The 17,182-nt window shown below is 38.0% G+C and overlaps 1 protein-coding gene across 1 annotated transcript in view; it reads left to right on the plus strand.

Annotated features, from left to right (window-relative positions):
* The window catches only part of SEC24B (SEC24 homolog B, COPII coat complex component), a 49,968-nt gene extending 34,298 nt beyond the window's left edge, over window positions 1–15,670 (plus strand). Inside the window, exons 16-24 of the mRNA XM_015426305.1 lie at window positions 2,049–2,207; window positions 2,614–2,787; window positions 3,013–3,123; window positions 3,885–4,060; window positions 4,668–4,805; window positions 8,834–8,938; window positions 9,260–9,352; window positions 10,597–10,700; window positions 14,869–15,670. Of these exons, the coding sequence (XP_015281791.1) occupies window positions 2,049–2,207; window positions 2,614–2,787; window positions 3,013–3,123; window positions 3,885–4,060; window positions 4,668–4,805; window positions 8,834–8,938; window positions 9,260–9,352; window positions 10,597–10,700; window positions 14,869–14,983 (1,175 nt within the window). The 3' untranslated portion in view covers window positions 14,984–15,670. The remainder of the gene's footprint in view (window positions 1–2,048; window positions 2,208–2,613; window positions 2,788–3,012; window positions 3,124–3,884; window positions 4,061–4,667; window positions 4,806–8,833; window positions 8,939–9,259; window positions 9,353–10,596; window positions 10,701–14,868) is intronic.
* The last annotated feature ends 1,512 nt before the right edge of the window (window positions 15,671–17,182 follow it).

A 17,182-nucleotide genomic window follows, 5' to 3' on the forward strand; every position in this document is an offset into this window, starting at 1 on the left:
GCATAACTCTAATAATACCCTGTTTCCCTGAAAATAAGACCTACCCCAAAAATAAGCCCTAGCAGGATTTCTATGCATTTGTGGTATAAGCCCTAGTGTGTCTTCTTGAGAAAAAATAAATATAATACAGTGTCTTATTTTTGGGGAAACACGGTAACTCTTCAACATGCCTTTCAAAATGAACGTAGTTTAAAAATATTTTCTTGCATTCAGGCAGCTTACCTTCAGTCACACAGTGAAGAGCCTTGTTCTGTTGTGGCAGCTGCTGCTGAAGCAATTAAAAAAATTTATGCAGAACCAATTGGAAGCTTTACAGGGCAAAAGCACCGCCTGGTCCCATCCACATTCTAAAAGCACTTGCTGGGTGCCAGGAAAAGTGTTGGTGGGCACTGTGGTGCCCACAAGCACCACATTGAGGATTCCCATTTTAGAGCATTGTCCATTTCTTCGGTTCAGTGATGTGGGTTTTTCAGAAAAATTAGAATTGGAAATTTGGGGGGAAATTATCTGGTGCTCTAAAGAGAACGTGATCTGATTCAGCATGTTTATTTTGATTTGTATTTTAGTAGACAAAATTTTAAAAGTACCATTTGTTACTATTGTGGTCCAGTAGCAAGAAATACTGAACCGAAAAATTTGATTAGGAAAATAACAAATTAAGTGTGGGTTAAATGGTATGTTCAAACAAACACAAAGCTTTATAGTAATTAAAGACAATATAGTGTATACTTCCATTGTTCAATTTTTTTTAAAACCCAAGGGCACTGAAAAGTGCTGGCATCCTAATTCTAGCACACCCAAAGAACTGTGTGTGATATGTTGTGGATGTGGTTTGCTGGTGTTGCTAACTCTGGGTTCCTGGGTGAGTCCCTGGAGATTTTTGGGGAGGAGAGAAGAGGGACCTCAGCTGGGTATGATGCCATAGGAGCCACCCTCCAAAGCAACCGTTGTCTTTAGGGGACTGGATCTCTGTTGTCTGGAGATCAGTTGTAATTCCTGGAGATTTCCAGACCCACCTGGAGGTTGACAACCCTAACATATGAAACAACATAGTAAGAATTTTAGCTTTGGTTTCGATTTGTTTTGTGGAGTCAGTCAGGTGAATTGATACCGTTGGCTTTTTTTAAAATTAACAAACACTGGGTTATTATATGTATTTGTGATTTTAAAGCTCCCCCATTTCCAGATCAGTAGAACATGCATGTATTTAGTATAACAATTCTTGTTATAATCACCTGAAAAACGTTAATTGCAACTTTGAAATTGATGAGGTTGCCTGATATTCCGTTGGCAGTGACATCTGTTCATTTTTTAACAATGTTATTAGAATGGAATATTTTCCACAGAAAAATAAAGAACTGGAAAGTTTTATGCCCTACCTCTTTGCTTAGATGACCATCAGCTTTGCTGCTTCTTCAGTGTTCTATGCTGAGCATTATATATTCTTATATGTAGGTGATTTTCTTTTGGATCACATAATCAAATCTTTAAAAAAACTTTTTTACATTTCAGTCTTAAACAGATTTATTAGAACTAATTGATACCTGTTTAAAGGTGCTTCCATGTGCATATTAAAAGGAAGCATGCTTAGGCTCATTATAGTTTTGGTTTGGATAGCTAATTGTTTCTCCATAATGAATCTCACTTTTAAAACTGCAGAAAGGTGTGGCAGAGAAGAACAAAATATCAAGCAGTGAGGTCATGCATGACTCTAATAACAACTCTACAACATGCCTTTCAAAATGAACGTAAAACTGCAGAAAGGTGTGGCAGAGAAGGTGATTCCCCCAGAATGTGAAGGGACCCCATACTCCATCAGTAATACCCTGCCTTTCCTGTTATTAAGGAAATGTTCTGATCTTGGCTGTATTGTCAGCCTTTTTAAAAAAAGGATAACTGTATAGTAAACTGTGAATTAATGGAGGTTGATAAAATTTTCTGTCAACACTTGGATTGCAACTATTGTTATGGATGCATATTAACTTTCTCTTTTGGTGCATCTCTCTCTCTCTCTCTCTTCCCCCCTCTTCCTCCCTTTTTACCAAAAGCTTGCATGTCCAAATATTCTGCTGGGTGCATCTATTATTATCCATCTTTCCATCATAGCCTCAACCCAATTCAAGCAGAAAAGTTGCAGAAAGATCTTAAAAGATATCTTACTCGAAAGATTGGGTTTGAAGCAGTCATGAGAATAAGATGTACAAAAGGTATGTTATGAATTTTTAAACATATTTGTTTGCACTTTCACGAGTCAGTCTTGTGAAGTGGAACTGGATTTAGGCATCCAGAATTCTCCCAGTATAATACTTGTACTTTTGGAACTGTACTTTACTTTTGTACTTGGGGTATTGGGGAATCAACGTTTTCAGAATGACAGTCTGATTTAGCTGGGTTCTGGATTTAAAAAACAAAACAAAACACCAGTCAGTTTCTTAACTTAAATTGCTTGGAATCAAGATGTTATTTTATGAAGACTACCATAAGATGATTCCTTTCTGGAGTCAGCCATAAAATAATAGCTATGCTTAGAGGACCTGCTCATCTTTACTGTTAGGAGCTGCATTTTTCAGCCCTCCCTGTTTTAAATTCCTAAATAATGCCTTTTGTTTTTAGGCCTTTCAATACATACCTTCCATGGTAACTTCTTTGTGCGATCTACTGACTTGCTGTCACTTGCCAATGTCAATCCTGATGCTGGGTTTGCAGTACAAATGTCCATTGAAGAAAGCCTGACAGACACCTCATTAGTTTGTTTTCAGACAGCACTTTTATACACTTCAAGCAAAGGTAACTGCAGAAAAGTATAGTTATCTCTTACAGCGGCAAGTTCACATAAAACAACAAAACATGAAGGCAGTTATTTTAAGAATAGTTTTTGCGTAGAGGTAAAATGTGTGGTACATTGCCTTATTCATTAATTGCCCTTACAGCTGTCCTAGAAATGTACTTTGTGGCATAAAATGTTTTGATAACGACATTTAAGAATGCCCTGTACTGTTCATTCTGATGTAGGTGAACGGAGAATTCGAGTGCACACACTCTGTTTGCCTGTGGTCACTTCATTGCCGGACGTTTATGCTGGTGCAGATGTACAAGCAATTATATGCCTCTTGGCTAACATGGGTGAGTTGAAAATAACAGTTCAGAATGTTTATGTGTTTCTGGGGCTAATTAGTCATGTTGTAGTTTAAACACTGAAGACGTACTGTGAAGATAATGTTTTCAGTTTGCAAAATGTTGCAAAACCTTTTCTAAAATGGCCCTTTAATATTATTAGTGGTTTTGTATTCTTAACTTTTACATCTTATTGGAATTAGCAGAGGAGTCATTATGGAAGTAGTCCTTAGTACCATTTCATATTTCATTATGGAAGTAGCCCTTAGTACCATTTCATATTTTTTAATTAGTTTGGACTAAAGGTATTTATATAGTGCCTATGTGTAGGAATAATCACAAAGGGGCACAAAAGCTTACAGTCTAGATTACATTTAGTAGTAATGCAAAGAGAGTGCTGTTTACAATCATATTTTTCAAGCTGCTTTTCCTCCGGGAAATTCAGGGTAGCATACTGGGGGCTACTCTTGCCCCAGTTTTATCCTTAGAAGAAACCTGAGGTAGGTTAGGCAGAGAGAAAGCGATTAGCCCAAGCTGACTCTCTGAGTTCAGTGGCAGAGTGGATAGCTGAAGAAAGTAGGTCTAATGGGAAGAGAAATTGCTAAATTATTTTATTTAATGAGCACTTCTGTTATTCCTTATTTATTTAATCAGATGTTGGCATCTTCATGGTTATTTGTGCTGAGAAAATTTTGCTGTATCATGTTGCTTATTACTTTTTTAATAGAGTTGCTTTCCTGATTATTCATTTTTTCGTTCGCCTCTCTCAGCTGTGGATCGTTCAGTTTCATCAAGTCTTTCAGATGCAAGGGATGCCTTAGTGAATGCGGTGGTTGATTCGCTGTCTGCTTATATGTCAACTGTATCAAATCTCCAGCCAACTGCTTTGATAGCTCCAAATTCCCTCAGGCTGTTTCCTTTGTATGTTTTAGCTCTCTTCAAACAGGTATTACATCTAAACAGTAGCCTATAATTGACTTCCAGCAAATATAAAGCTGTGCTTTTAATGACAGAAACTTTAATTATATGAAACTGCGTAATTGGAACACCTTTTCTGTCACATAATGTTCCTTTTAGTTAAGCTTTGTGAAGCTTAAATTACATGGTGTTGTTTATAGTAAAAATAGTCCATGCACCAAGCTGCTTTAAAAGTCGGAGTTTAAATAGTCTTTTTACTCATCAAGAATGTCAAAGACATATTGCCAGACCTTAATATTGTTTCATGATAAAAGCTAGGAGACCTTTAGTAGTAACCCTTCGTGTTTGTAGTAAAAGGATGAAATCACTGTCATTTCTCCAAAATGCTGCAACTGGTATGCATGCCCTGAGAAGTTTTTGACTTGAGTTTATTAAATGGTCTCCATGCCACACTGTGAGACTATTGTGAAAATTCAGGAGTTTCCTAAGCAGTTTGTGGTATGGTTTCAGAGGAGGGTGTGTTTGCCATTCAGAGGGAAACAGAAGATCCAAATGTGTCTCTTCATATTCTGGCTACAATGTTTAATAATCCTGCAGGGTATGTAGAATACTCTAAATCAGTTACTTTCTTACAGAAAGCGTTTAGGACTGGCACCAGTACACGCTTAGATGATCGCGTATATGCCATGTGTCTAATAAAAAGTCAGCCTCTGGTTCACTTGATGAAGATGATACACCCCAACTTGTACAGGATAGACAGACTCACTGATGAGGTATAGTATATATATATTTTATATTTAATCTAACGGGTTAGAGGGGGTGTTGCCTGAAATGCTGGAACTGCATGTGAACACTTTCACAAGTGCAGCAATATCAAATACTAAATAAATTACTAAGCTATGAGTAAATAAATGGCCCAAAGAATCACACAAGCATTTGGGAAATAAGTAACAACAAGCAAATAAGATGACCCCATACTGCTTATGCTAGATGTTCTTCCATTAGGTTAGTCTAAATTCCAAATCAACTCTTGAGGTTTGTTATGAGCGTATTGTGTCTTGGGGTGTGGGGTAAGTTGGCAGACAGGGAATGAGGCTTTTCCCTCTGATCAGCACTCATAGCAGAGGAAGGGAAGGCTAAGGTTGGGGAGCAAGGAGGCTAGGATCAGAAAGCAAGGAGAGAAACAGCTTAAAGAATAAGAATATAAAGTTCTATACATTACTCTAGCAGTCTTAATGCAGTTGAAGGAATAGCAAGGGGAAGAGGTCTGGGGGAAAGAGGGGACCTCTAGTGATTTCAGCCGTGGATAAGCAGTTTTGGGGATCATACTGGCCCTTTACAACATTACGTGGCAGAGGAACAATCTGGGATGAAGAACTGAACACAATTTTCTTGTGTCAGTTTGCAACTTTTACCCTATATTTCCCTATATTACCATTGGGAACAAATTCTGTTGATGGCATTATTGAATCCTCTCTGTCACTGGGCCAGATTTCCAGAATTCTGTCCATGACTGGAGGATTCCCCCCCTCTATCTTTATTTTCCAAACAAAGGACAAAAACAAACAGTACAGAAAACAACAAAAAAGAAAGACAGACAGTACACACAGCAGGAACCCCTCATCTTAACCAAAAATTAACAATTGAAAAATTTTGCTCTTATCATTCCTTCTTAACAAAAAAAGAAAAAAAAAGCTTAGAAATTTTTCTCCAACCAGTCATAAACACGTGACCAGGTATTTTGAAAAGCAGTGTCTTCCTTTCTTTGCAATTCCATTGTTAAATTATCTAATTCTGCTACCTCAAGTTTATTAATTAGGTCCTGTTTGGATGTTACTTCTTCCTTCTTCCAGAATTTCACAAATATAATCCTAGCAGCTGTAACTATGTGTAAAAACAAATATTTGTCTGATTTTTGCAGACTTTCAGGCATTATATTTAATAGAAATATTTCCGGATCTAACGAAACGTGGACAGAATTTTGTCAAAATCTGTCTGCTTGGCATAGAAACCTACTTGTTTATCTTTAGTGTATCTAGACACTAGTTGATTTCTGTCCCACCAAGTGAAATTTATGTTTTGTTGTTGAAGCATTTCCTGTGGTTTCAGCTCGTCTTTATGATCTAGAAGTTCTTCATAGGTTGACATACGTGTTTTAACCATCAGATTTGGATTGGCAAAGGCTTCTAGAGGTGCTACCCATTTTGGAGTTTTATTGTAGACAGATATGGTCTAAGCATGTGTTGTCTAAAGTATGTATGTGAATCTTGTTTTGCATACAATGCAAAAGCATGCCAGCCTAAGAGGAGGTTATAGTCCTTCAAGTTTGAGAGTTCTAGAGTTTTTGAGTAGTATCCAATCACGAATCCATGTTAAAGACTCATCTGGTAGTACAATCGCCAATTCGGGGTCTTTTTTTGCCAAATAAAGTTTCGTACTAATTTATCCAAATCTTTAAAAAAAGATTGGTATCTAAGAATAGGTATGTTTTGGAAGAGAAAAAAGATTTTTGGAAGTATGTTCATCTTGATGGCTGCAGCTCTCCCCATCAGTGAGAGTTGTAAGTTTTTCCATTTGTTAAGAGTTTAAGGTAGTTATCCTGTTAAGAGTTTAAGGTAGTTATCCTGTAGTAACAAACTTAGTCTATTCGTAATATGAATACCTAAATATTTTATCTTGTTTTGGACTTCAAATCCGGTAATTTTCTGTAGCTCTTGGATTTGCTTTAAATTACAATTTTTGGTCATTATTTTAGTTTTATTCGCATTGATCTTAAAGCCTGCAAGTTGCCCATATTGTTGTAATACGTTCAAAATGTTATCCATTGATTGAAAAGGATCTTGCAGGATAATTGCTAAATCTTCGGCGAACTCTTGTATTTTGTATTCTTCGCCTCTTTATTTAATCCAATAATTGATTTATCATTTCTTATTTTTTCACATATGACTTCTGAAGTAAACATGAAAAGTAGAGGTGATAGTGGACATCCTTGTCGAGTACCTTTGCATATTTCGATTTTTGAAGTTAGATCATTTATCGCAATTCTAGCATTTTGTTTAGTATATATCGCCCCTACCATATTAGTGAAATTTTCACCACATTGCGCAACTTTTAAGTGTTCCAACATAAAATCCCAATTTATATTATCGAACGCCTTCTCCACGTCCAGAAACAATATTGCCATCTGCTTACCCGGGTTTACCTCGAAGTATTCCAAAACATTCAGGATGGTTCTTAGGTTTTTCGGGATTGCATATTGGGTAAAAAAACAGCTTGATCTTGATGTATTAAATACATGAGTACCTTTTTTAATCGCGTAGCCAAGATAGAAGCGAATTTTTTGTAGTCTACGTTAAGGAGTGATATAGGGCGATAATTTTTAATCTCTTTCTCATCAGAGTCCTGTTTCTGGATAGGGGAAATTAGTGCTGTATTCCATGAATCTGGAATAATTTTCTTTTCTGTGATGTTATGCATGGTCTGTTTGAGTGGCAGTAGTATTTCTTCTTCTACAGCTTCTTAGAATTCTGCCAGCAGTCCATCAGGGCCAGGTGTTTTATTCTTCTTTTGTTTTTTAATAGCCTCTGTAATCTCATAAATTGTAATGGGTTCATTAAGCATTTTTTTCTGTGATTCGTTTAGTTTTTTGATATTAGGGTTATCCTTGAAGTAACTTGGAATTAATCCTTTCTCAACTTTCTGTTTCCCATACAGATTTTCATAAAATCTTTTGCTAATCTCTTTCAAATCATCTAAGCTATTTTTTCCTACTTCTTGTTCATTTCTCAAAATCTTGATATATCCTTTTTTCCCCTCTTGCTGCAATCCATAACCTTGTTCATTTCTCAAAACCTTTTTTCCCCTCTTGCTGCAATCCATAAGTCAGCCAACGTGTGGGTTTATTGGCATTCTTGAAAAAATTCTGTTTAGCATAGAGGATCTTTTTTGCAATTTCTTGGTTAAGCAGGTGATTCATTTGGTGTTGTAAATTTTGGGTTTTTAGTTCCAGTTTACCTGAAGAGGTATCTCTTTTCAATGTATCTTCACAATCTTTGATCTGGTTTTTAAGTTGAGTAAGTTTTTGGTTTTCCATTATCTTTCTTTTAATGCTTTGTCAAATGAGGATTCCCCTTGCGAATGCTTTGAAGGTGTCCCAAACTAATTGGGCTGACTTGCTTCCTTTTGACTTAAGTCATGGGGCTTGTAACTACACTCTAGCAGAGTTCATTCTGTCTACTGCTTTTTGACAAAATTGCCCATTTTTGGAGGGTGAAGGTAGAAACCAGTACTCTTCTGCATAGTTGAGTATTATCCTGGATATGCAAAACTTTCCTTCTGCTTGAATGTCCTACTGATTGGCATTTAACTGCCTACTTTGCAACTTTTGGGAATGACAGAATGTTGTGGTAGCTTCCCATTTGGAAATTTGTGAAAGAAAATGGAATACATTCCTTCATAGTTTTTGCTTTCATTAATATGTGTTAGACATGGGAACAGTTTGATAACAGTCCTCAGTATATGGATGTGTTCTGGCAACGGACCCAGAAGTATATTGCCCAATTACTTAAGAATGTAAAAGGAACCAATTGATTGTGAGTCCTTTTTCAGTTAATTGGTTTGAGGCCATTTAATATTTGAAACTGCTTAATGTGGCCTGTAACAATTGTAAGCAATGTTGCATAAGTTGCCAAGGCTCTGCAACCCAGCTTTTGGATTATTAGTAGTGCTGCTAAATTTTGTACACCCAGCATATACAATGTTTGTATGTTTGTAGCAGGTTTAATTATAATTCTTCTTATAGGGTGCAATACATGTCAGTGATAGAGTTGTACCCCAGCCACCTCTTCAGCGTCTGTCTGCAGAGAAATTGACAAGAGAAGGAGCTTTTCTTATGGATTATGGCCCAGTAAGTAGTACCCCTGGTTTCTTCATACATATTTATGATTGCTTTGGTAAATTTTTTGGTAAAAGTAGAAAATCTTAGATTCTTAAAGAATGATGTGTTGCCATCCGTGTTGTAATAGGCTATTGATTTTATTTTCTAATAAACTGTTCTGTAAATCATTAAGTACAGTAATTTAGTCATTTGTTCATTGTTTAAATATATATACTTATGTATACAAAACAATTTAACAAGTATTTCCATGGAAGTATCAACAATGACAATGTTATCTTATCTAAATTAACAAAGATGTTTACTTCAATGATGTTGGTTCTGACATTTTAGGCAATGTATATATGGACTGGAAAAACCTGTGATAATAACTTCATAAAAGATGTCCTTGGATACCCTAACTATTCATCTCTGCCACAGGGACTGGTAAGGGTTTGTTTTCCTTAATACAAGAAACTACTCACTTTCTTGAAATTGATTTCTTTGTGAGTCAGTTTGTTGCAAGCTTCCAGATTGTTTGGGGTTAGGGGGTATTAAGGTCCAGCTACAGAAAAGCTGAGGAGGCAGATATGCCTTGGAAATGTTCTGTTGCCCCTGTCATTGAGCTAGCTAGATTGGTCACTAGATCTTGTAATGGGTGGATTTGAAGTGGTAATGTTGTTTAGCTGCTGCTTTTTCTATCCTGACTCCAGACCAGTAAGTCAGTCCGGGGGGGGGGGCACTCTTGAAGGTATCCTCTTGTATGTCTGCGCCATAAGGGCTGTTTGTGCTCTGCTTTTCCTGTTTATAAAAACTACTTAGGAATTTTTGAGTGCTTCTGGGGATTTCAGGCAGGAAAAGACATTTTAGCATTTGCTTGTTCCTATAAGTGGCTTGAATGCACTAATTAAGTCATTATCAATGAGGTATTATTATCCCCCCCCCCTCGGTGCTTTGATATTTGATAACTTCAGTGATGCTGGATCATCATACGAGTGTTTGGGACAAATACTAGGAATTTAAATTACATCTGGGCATTATGAGTAGTTGTGAATTGAGTCAGTCAATTAAAAGACGTTTGAGAGATCTTGATTATAAGAGTATGCTGGTCAGAGTGTGCAGAATACATTCATCCTTTTCAGTTGGTATTCTTCCCCCAATAAAAATGCCAAACTACCTGTTTGAAGTATACAAGGACATTTATGCTTGTGCATTTGAACATCTTGTCATCGGGGATGGTGTTAGGAAGACTGAATAGTATTCTGTACTCTAATAGACTTGGTGGATATGGTACTAACCAAATTGACTTTATTGTTTGTATTCTTTTGGATTGCCCCGAATTTTCAGGTTTGAGGGCTCAATTGATTTTCCCTTTGCTTAAGCAGAACTGTGTTGCTTTAGAAGCTAAGTCTTCTTGGTTACTAAGAGATGAAGATAAACAAGTAACTTTTCATGTGGCTAAATTTTTGGTGGCTGTAGGAAAATCACGTAATTCCAATAGCAAATATTAGGCTTCTCTTTTAGTGTGTGAGGGCTCACTTTATGACTTTTGTCATGGAAACAGTAATTAGGAAGGAAAGGATAACTTCAGTGGGTTTTGGTTCTAATGTGTTTGGCTTTCTGGATTCTTTAACATATCACTGGTATGTTTTAAGTGAACTGTGCTTAAACTTTGTATTTAATTTTTCTAGACACAGCTTCCAGAATTAGATACCCTTTCTTCAGAACGAACCAGGTCATTTATATCCTGGCTTAAGGACAGTAAACCTCTAAGCCCAGTCCTTCAAATAATAAAGTAAGTGTGTGTATGTATGTATATATATGTATCAAAGTAAGTATCCACACATTGATCCTTCGCTGAATTCAGTGATCTTTTATGCATACCTGTACAATAGCTTTTTGTTCACTCTTAATAGGCATTTATTTAAAATTTATTTTAAAGAAGTTCTATCCCTGCAGTCTTTTGATCCAAGTAAAAGTGCACACTCAAATGCATATAGAAAGTGGTGATGTTCACAGGAATCAGTGGGGGACTGTGTAACTATTATGTGCCCCAAACTCAATAAATGCAATAAAGCCTTGTGATCATCATCTCTCAGGATTACACAAAAGTGACCAGCTGATGTCTTAAACCTGATTTCCCTCAGCATCTTTTTATTTTTTATTTTATTGGGCTTTTAGCCTGTCCTGCCCCACAAGCAGGCTCAGGGCAGGTTATAACTAGGGGTGTGCATTCGGCAATAACCAAGCTAAATTAATACCAGAAAAATACCTTACCGGTATAGCTGAGCCCCAAAAAGCAGATTTTATCCAGCTTTTATTTGGGTTAATTCAGCTATACCAACCCTACCAGCCATTTAAACCTAACAGCTGACAAGGAGAGCCACCAGTCAGCTGTTGAGTTTAATGCCTCCCTGGGAGCCATTTCAGCACTCCTTTCACCACCACCACCCCCCAAAAAAAATCCTGAGCAGGGGGAGCAAAAGGGAGGGCTGACTTGGCTTCCCTCCATGTAAACCAATTAGTGCTGTGCTGGGAGGAGTGTCTTCCCTTCCTTAGCCTCCCTGCTGCTGTGGGAAGACTCAAGGAGGAAAGCAGGGAGATGCAAGTTTAAATGCCTTTCTTTCCCTCCCTGAACTTGAGGCGGGAAGGACAGGCATTCAAGCCTGCCTAGCCTCTCTGCGTTCCCTTCTCCAGCTGCCCCACTTCAGCCTTACCTTCCTTACCGGAGCCTCCCCGCTGCTGCAAGGATAGTCAGGGAGGAAAGGCAGGGAGAGCAAGGCATGTTTAAATGCCTTTCTTTTCCTCCCTGGACTTGGGATGGGAAAAAAGGCATTTAAACATGCCTTGTCTCTCTGCCCTCCCTTCCCCAGGGAAGGCAGAGAGGAGAGAAGGCTTCCACTGGTCAGTTTCACTCCCATCCGCCTGTCAGCTGTTAGGTTTAAATGGCCTAAATCTAACAGCTGACCGTTGGGAGTGAAACCAACCAGTGGAAGTAGCAGGGCATGGGAAGGGAAGGAAGGCGTTTCAACATGCCTCCCTCCCCTCCCCTTGGCTTTAGACCCAAATATATTCGGCAGTACCTAATATTTCCCCAGCCACAATACTTTACTGGTATTGGACTGGGGAAATATTCAGTACTTACCAATATTTTTTTGATCTGTTATACCTGAATCCGGAAAAAAAATTTTTTTTCCTTGCACACCCCTAGCTACAACAGCATTAGAAACAGAATCCTCTTTCTAAAATATCCAATTAATCATTAACAATAATAACAACACAATAATAAAATCACATCAATAAATACAGCAGTAACAGTTGATGGCATCGTCTAATTTTTCCATTTCCATCTGCTCCCTGGTCTTGTACATGCTCTCAGTTGTATGCCATCCTGACCTGATGACTTGTTAGTTTTTAGTTTGTCCTTTAGCTCTAGAACTTTATTTCTATTTCACAGTTCTTCAGATACCCTTCCTGAAAAGAGCTGCTTTGGTGCAGGTAACTGTTTCACATTTTCTGCAACCTCTGAGCTCTGACAGCACACCAGCAGGCAAGCTCTTGCAGTTCCAAGGATGTTTAGAAAGAGGAATAGTGCTCTATCCCTTTGCAGTTATTCTTGGTGCTCTGAGAGCACACCTGCTGAGGCTGTCCCAGCAGCTGTGCTCTGTACCTCAGTGATGGCAGAAAAGGGTTCACCTGAGTGAACTTTGAGGGGGAGTGGAAATCTCATTTCCAGCTCTGCCCCTTCCTTGCAGTTGGCTTCAGAGTGTGGAGGGGGTCCTTCATAGCTGATGCTGTGGTTTGTTTTCCTGCCCAGAACTGTCCTCTGTCTGTCAGGTACATCACAGTCAGATTAGCTTCTTACTCTCGAAGTATTTTCATGAAACCTATGCATATATGCAGACATCACTTCATCATTATTTTGGAGGAGATTTTTAAAATACAATAATTTTTTTAAAAAAATTCAGATTTTTCTGCAAATCTGGGGGATTATAGAAAAATATTATCTTTCTATAGTTGATTGTGTTGTGTGGATTTTTTACTCCACACTCTGGGGCCACATCAGATTTAGATGTATGTTGTGTGGGGTGAAGAAAATATGCAGGAAGAATGTTCTTTCTTCTCCTATAATTCTAAACCTCATGGCCAGCTAGTATATGTATTTATTTATTTAGATTTATATCCCGCCCTCCCCGCAGACTCAGGGCGGCTAACAGAGGCTGAACGCCATGTGATAACAATAAAACAGTAAAATACAGACTAAAATTACAAAATAAACAATTAAATAATTAACCAGAGTTCTTAAAACATTTTCCGGTGCTCCTCTACTCACTTCCAGATTTTTAAAGTCAGGATGGTGTTCTCAATAATATAGTTGCATAACAGTGCCCCACTGTTGTCCCTAGGCACGTCCCACTCCCTCCGATGGTACCCGCACCAGCTATGACAGTATGCGGAAATTATAGGGTGTTGATGGAACAGTAGTGGTGGCGGCTCCTATTCAAAAGCCTGGCGGAAGAGCTCCGTCTTACAGGCCCTGCGGAACTGTACGAGGTCCCGCAGGGCCTGGATCTCCTCTGGGAGCTCGTTCTACCAGATAGGAGCCGCCACCGAAAACGCCCTATCCCTGGTCATAGCAAATTTGATGGTCTTGGGGCCTGGAACATCCAGGAGATTTTGATTCCCCGACCGTAGTGCCCTTGGGGGAACATGTGGGGAAAGGCGGTCCCTTAGGTAGGCCGGTCCCTGGCCATAGTTAATGGGCAGTCCATTCAGGACAGAGACATATTTCACTCACAGTTTTTAACTTGTGGAATTAACTGTCCCAGGATACAGTGATGACATTTGCCATTGGTCCAGTTGATGTTTAAAGGAGAAATCATGGAAGATAGGTCCATCAGTGGCTGTTAGTCACAGAGGGCAATAACCCTCTGAATACCAGTGCTAGGTGTCAACAACTGGAAGCATCTTTGTGCTACATCCCTGGCTTGTAAGCCTTCTGGTACATCTGGTTGGCCACTGTGTGATACAGGACGATACACTACATGGAACATTAATCTGATTTCCAACAAGCTGATGCTTTTGTATAATGTGGGATGTTTGGACAGCGGTCCCTCTTCTGTTCACTTGGTGTTTCTGAATGTCATGGTGGTGGTTACTAAAAGAGGATTCAGTGCTGGAAGAATCAGCCTTCCTTGCTGGTATTCCTGAGAACCTACTGGGGATCCTGCTAGTCTGTGATATAGAGTGATTTTACAGGTCATACCTTTTGCTTTCCACAGATTGCACTAGAAGATGTTTTTTTCCCCTCCTTGTATTTACAGAGGTGATTTTTGGGGCCTTAAAAATATATTGCTTTGCCCAGTCCCTCCACCACCAAAATCATTTGATTGGGCTGATGTGAATAAAACCAGGCTGGTCTCCAGTGTTTCCCTGGGTGGCAAGATATTTGAGAGAAGTCACAAGATATGCATGAGGCTGATTACTCACTGAATGTTCAGATCAGGGAAGGAAACTGCTTTAGTGGCTCTGACTGACAGCCTGCATCTAGAAATGGACAGGGGAAGTAGGTGCTAATCTGTATTTCTCAGCCTTTTGGTAGCCCTGATACAATAGATCATTAAATCCTGTTGAAGCAGTTGGGCATGAGGGGATTTTACTTTGTAGTGGTTCCACTCCTGCCTGTCTAATTGAACTCAGTAGGAAATATCACTCTCCTTAGTGAGAATTTAATTTATTTTTTTTGGGGGGGAAGCACGCTTCAGTGTGTCTTGCCCCAAGAATTTCCTTTAATATACAGGTATTCAGAAAGACTATAAGAATTTGGAATGTCTCTTTTATTTTCATCTGACCCTTTATGCCTAGACTGCACTGGATAAGCAAGAAGAAATAAATTGTGAGTGAATCAGGCAAGTAAGCTATACAAGAACATTCCTTAAACATTCAATTTCTTCCTGTTTCAGAGATGAAAGTCCTGCAAAGGCAGATTTTTTTCAATATTTAGTTGAAGACAAAACGGAGGCAGCATTCTCTTACTATGAATTTTTGCTGCATATTCAACAACAAATTTGTAAGTAAAAGAGGAAGAAACAGGGGAAAAAACCCAATTCTGGACTCTTACTCAAATAGCAGCCGTGAAAGAAGCGATAAAACCAGGCATGAATTCTTCAGTGTCCAGGACAAATAACCATATTTAGAACGTTTCAGCTGAAAGGACAAAATACACATTTCCAGATGAATTTTACAGATTTCCTTCAATCTAAAAATGATGGCTTTGATGCAGTTTCAATAGTATGTTTTAAGTTGGTTTATATGCATTTCCAATAGTGCAGCAATATGGTGCTTCTGTTCATTTCAAGCTGGTGGATTTAGCTGTTGAATTTATGTAGCTGTGTGGAATGGTATTTCTCAATGGAATCTAAAATCAGAGCTTTCCCCCTCTTAACTCTTCATATCCCAGCCTTGCCTCTAGCAGAGATGCCAAAGTGCAATGCTCCATGCTGTTTATATGAATTTGTAAAAGAAATAATTCATATTTGAAAACTTCACTGTTTTCTCTGTGAAGGCTATAGAATTTCAATACAGAATACATGACTTGTAGAAATATATAATGTACAGAAGTATTACATTTGTAAAAAAAATGTAAAACTGTAACTACAGAGTATGAATTGCTTAGTGTGCTGCAGTGTTGGTGATTCAATGACAAATCACTATATCAGTTAAAGAATAAAGTAGACTAATACATATTAAAACAAAGAAATCTGAATCCACATAAGAAAAATGCAACTTTGTAATTCATTTAAATTAATCCTTTTATGTGGATTTATTTATGATCAGCTGATTAAAAGTATTTTGCTTGATCATGTGTTTTTATATCTGTGATACATTTTAGATACTAATAGTGAACTTGGCTTGCTGTATTAAGAAGGAATGTTTACTACTTTATTGTATAGATTCCTCGAAAGAGGATAAGTTCAGTGAACTGAAATTGGGGATTTGTATGCAACCAGTTTGTGATGCTACCTAGAAAAATGATAGTCTCGCTTATCTCTGGTTTACTTTATGTACCCTGCATTGGTTTGGTTCTAGGTTCCTCATTTTCTCTTGCCACCATGAGACATTAAAGAAAATTGTATTTCACTTCCAGGTGAGAGTTGCTTCAGCACATGAACTGAATATCAGCCTGGGTTTATCCTACTGTTCCTTTTTCAGTTCTAGTGCTACACAGACATGCCTGTGACTCTGCAGGGCCTACGTGCCAGGGGGGATCATGTTAGCCTGCTTGATGTGTTAATTGTAAGAGCCAGTTTTGAGGAATAGCAATTACACATTAATCCCTCCTTGAATGCGTGATCCAGTGTGCTGCTCTTAGGCAAGGGTAATGCCAATCCCTTACCATGTGTGGGCACTACATCATTGGAACCATGTCTGTATCTTAAACCTAGTTGGCTTAAGTTTGTGTTAAATACGTAGAGTCATCTGAACAAGCCACCTGTTTTTAAAGCAACACTTTTTAAAAGATGACAAATACTAATTACACCTGCGTGTGTGTGTGTGTGTGTGTGTGTGTGTGTGTGTGTATATATATATAATATATGTATATATATATATGTGTGTGTGTTTGTGTGTGTGCCCCAATACGTTTTCACCTGTGCACAAATGCTCTTAAGCAACTGAATTATGTTTAGTTATTTTACCTGCTTACCTAATCATATGGATAAATATTTGTGAATCTACCTTAATCTTAATTTTGCAAAAGCATGCCAAAGGATTTGTTGGAATATCACTCGCTTGTTTAGTTTTATTTATGGCATTTTTAAACTTGTCTAAAAGTATAAAAATGTTCTCAAAGATGCTGTTCCCTTACAGTTTTAAAGTTAGTATGTCCCATAGTTCACATTTTGGGAGGGGAGTGAAAAGATAGATTGGATGAAAATGTATGTTATGGGTCCATAAATGTGTCCAGTATATTACTGTAATCTAAACAAACAAGTTATTTTGGAATAAAACGATTTTTGTGAGCTTAGTGATTAATATCCAAAAACATCAAAAGCCATGCTGTATGGTAAATGATCTGTAAAACCATTACTTAAAGTTTTATTCTTCTACATTTTGTATATAAAATTGTTATAAAATATATTTGAGAAATATTTGCTTTGAGTAAGGTACTTGTTGCCTGTTACAGTTGGGAGAAAATAATGTAGTGTTAGTAGTTCCTCCTAACATTTCTGCATAACTTAAACAATTGTGGGATCTTGTGAGTTCTGTGTCCCATTG

The sequence above is a fragment of the Gekko japonicus genome, unplaced genomic scaffold (genome assembly GCF_001447785.1).
Source record: "Gekko japonicus isolate JY-2015 unplaced genomic scaffold, Gekko_japonicus_V1.1 scaffold173, whole genome shotgun sequence".
Classification (NCBI taxonomy): Eukaryota; Metazoa; Chordata; class Lepidosauria; order Squamata; family Gekkonidae; genus Gekko; species Gekko japonicus.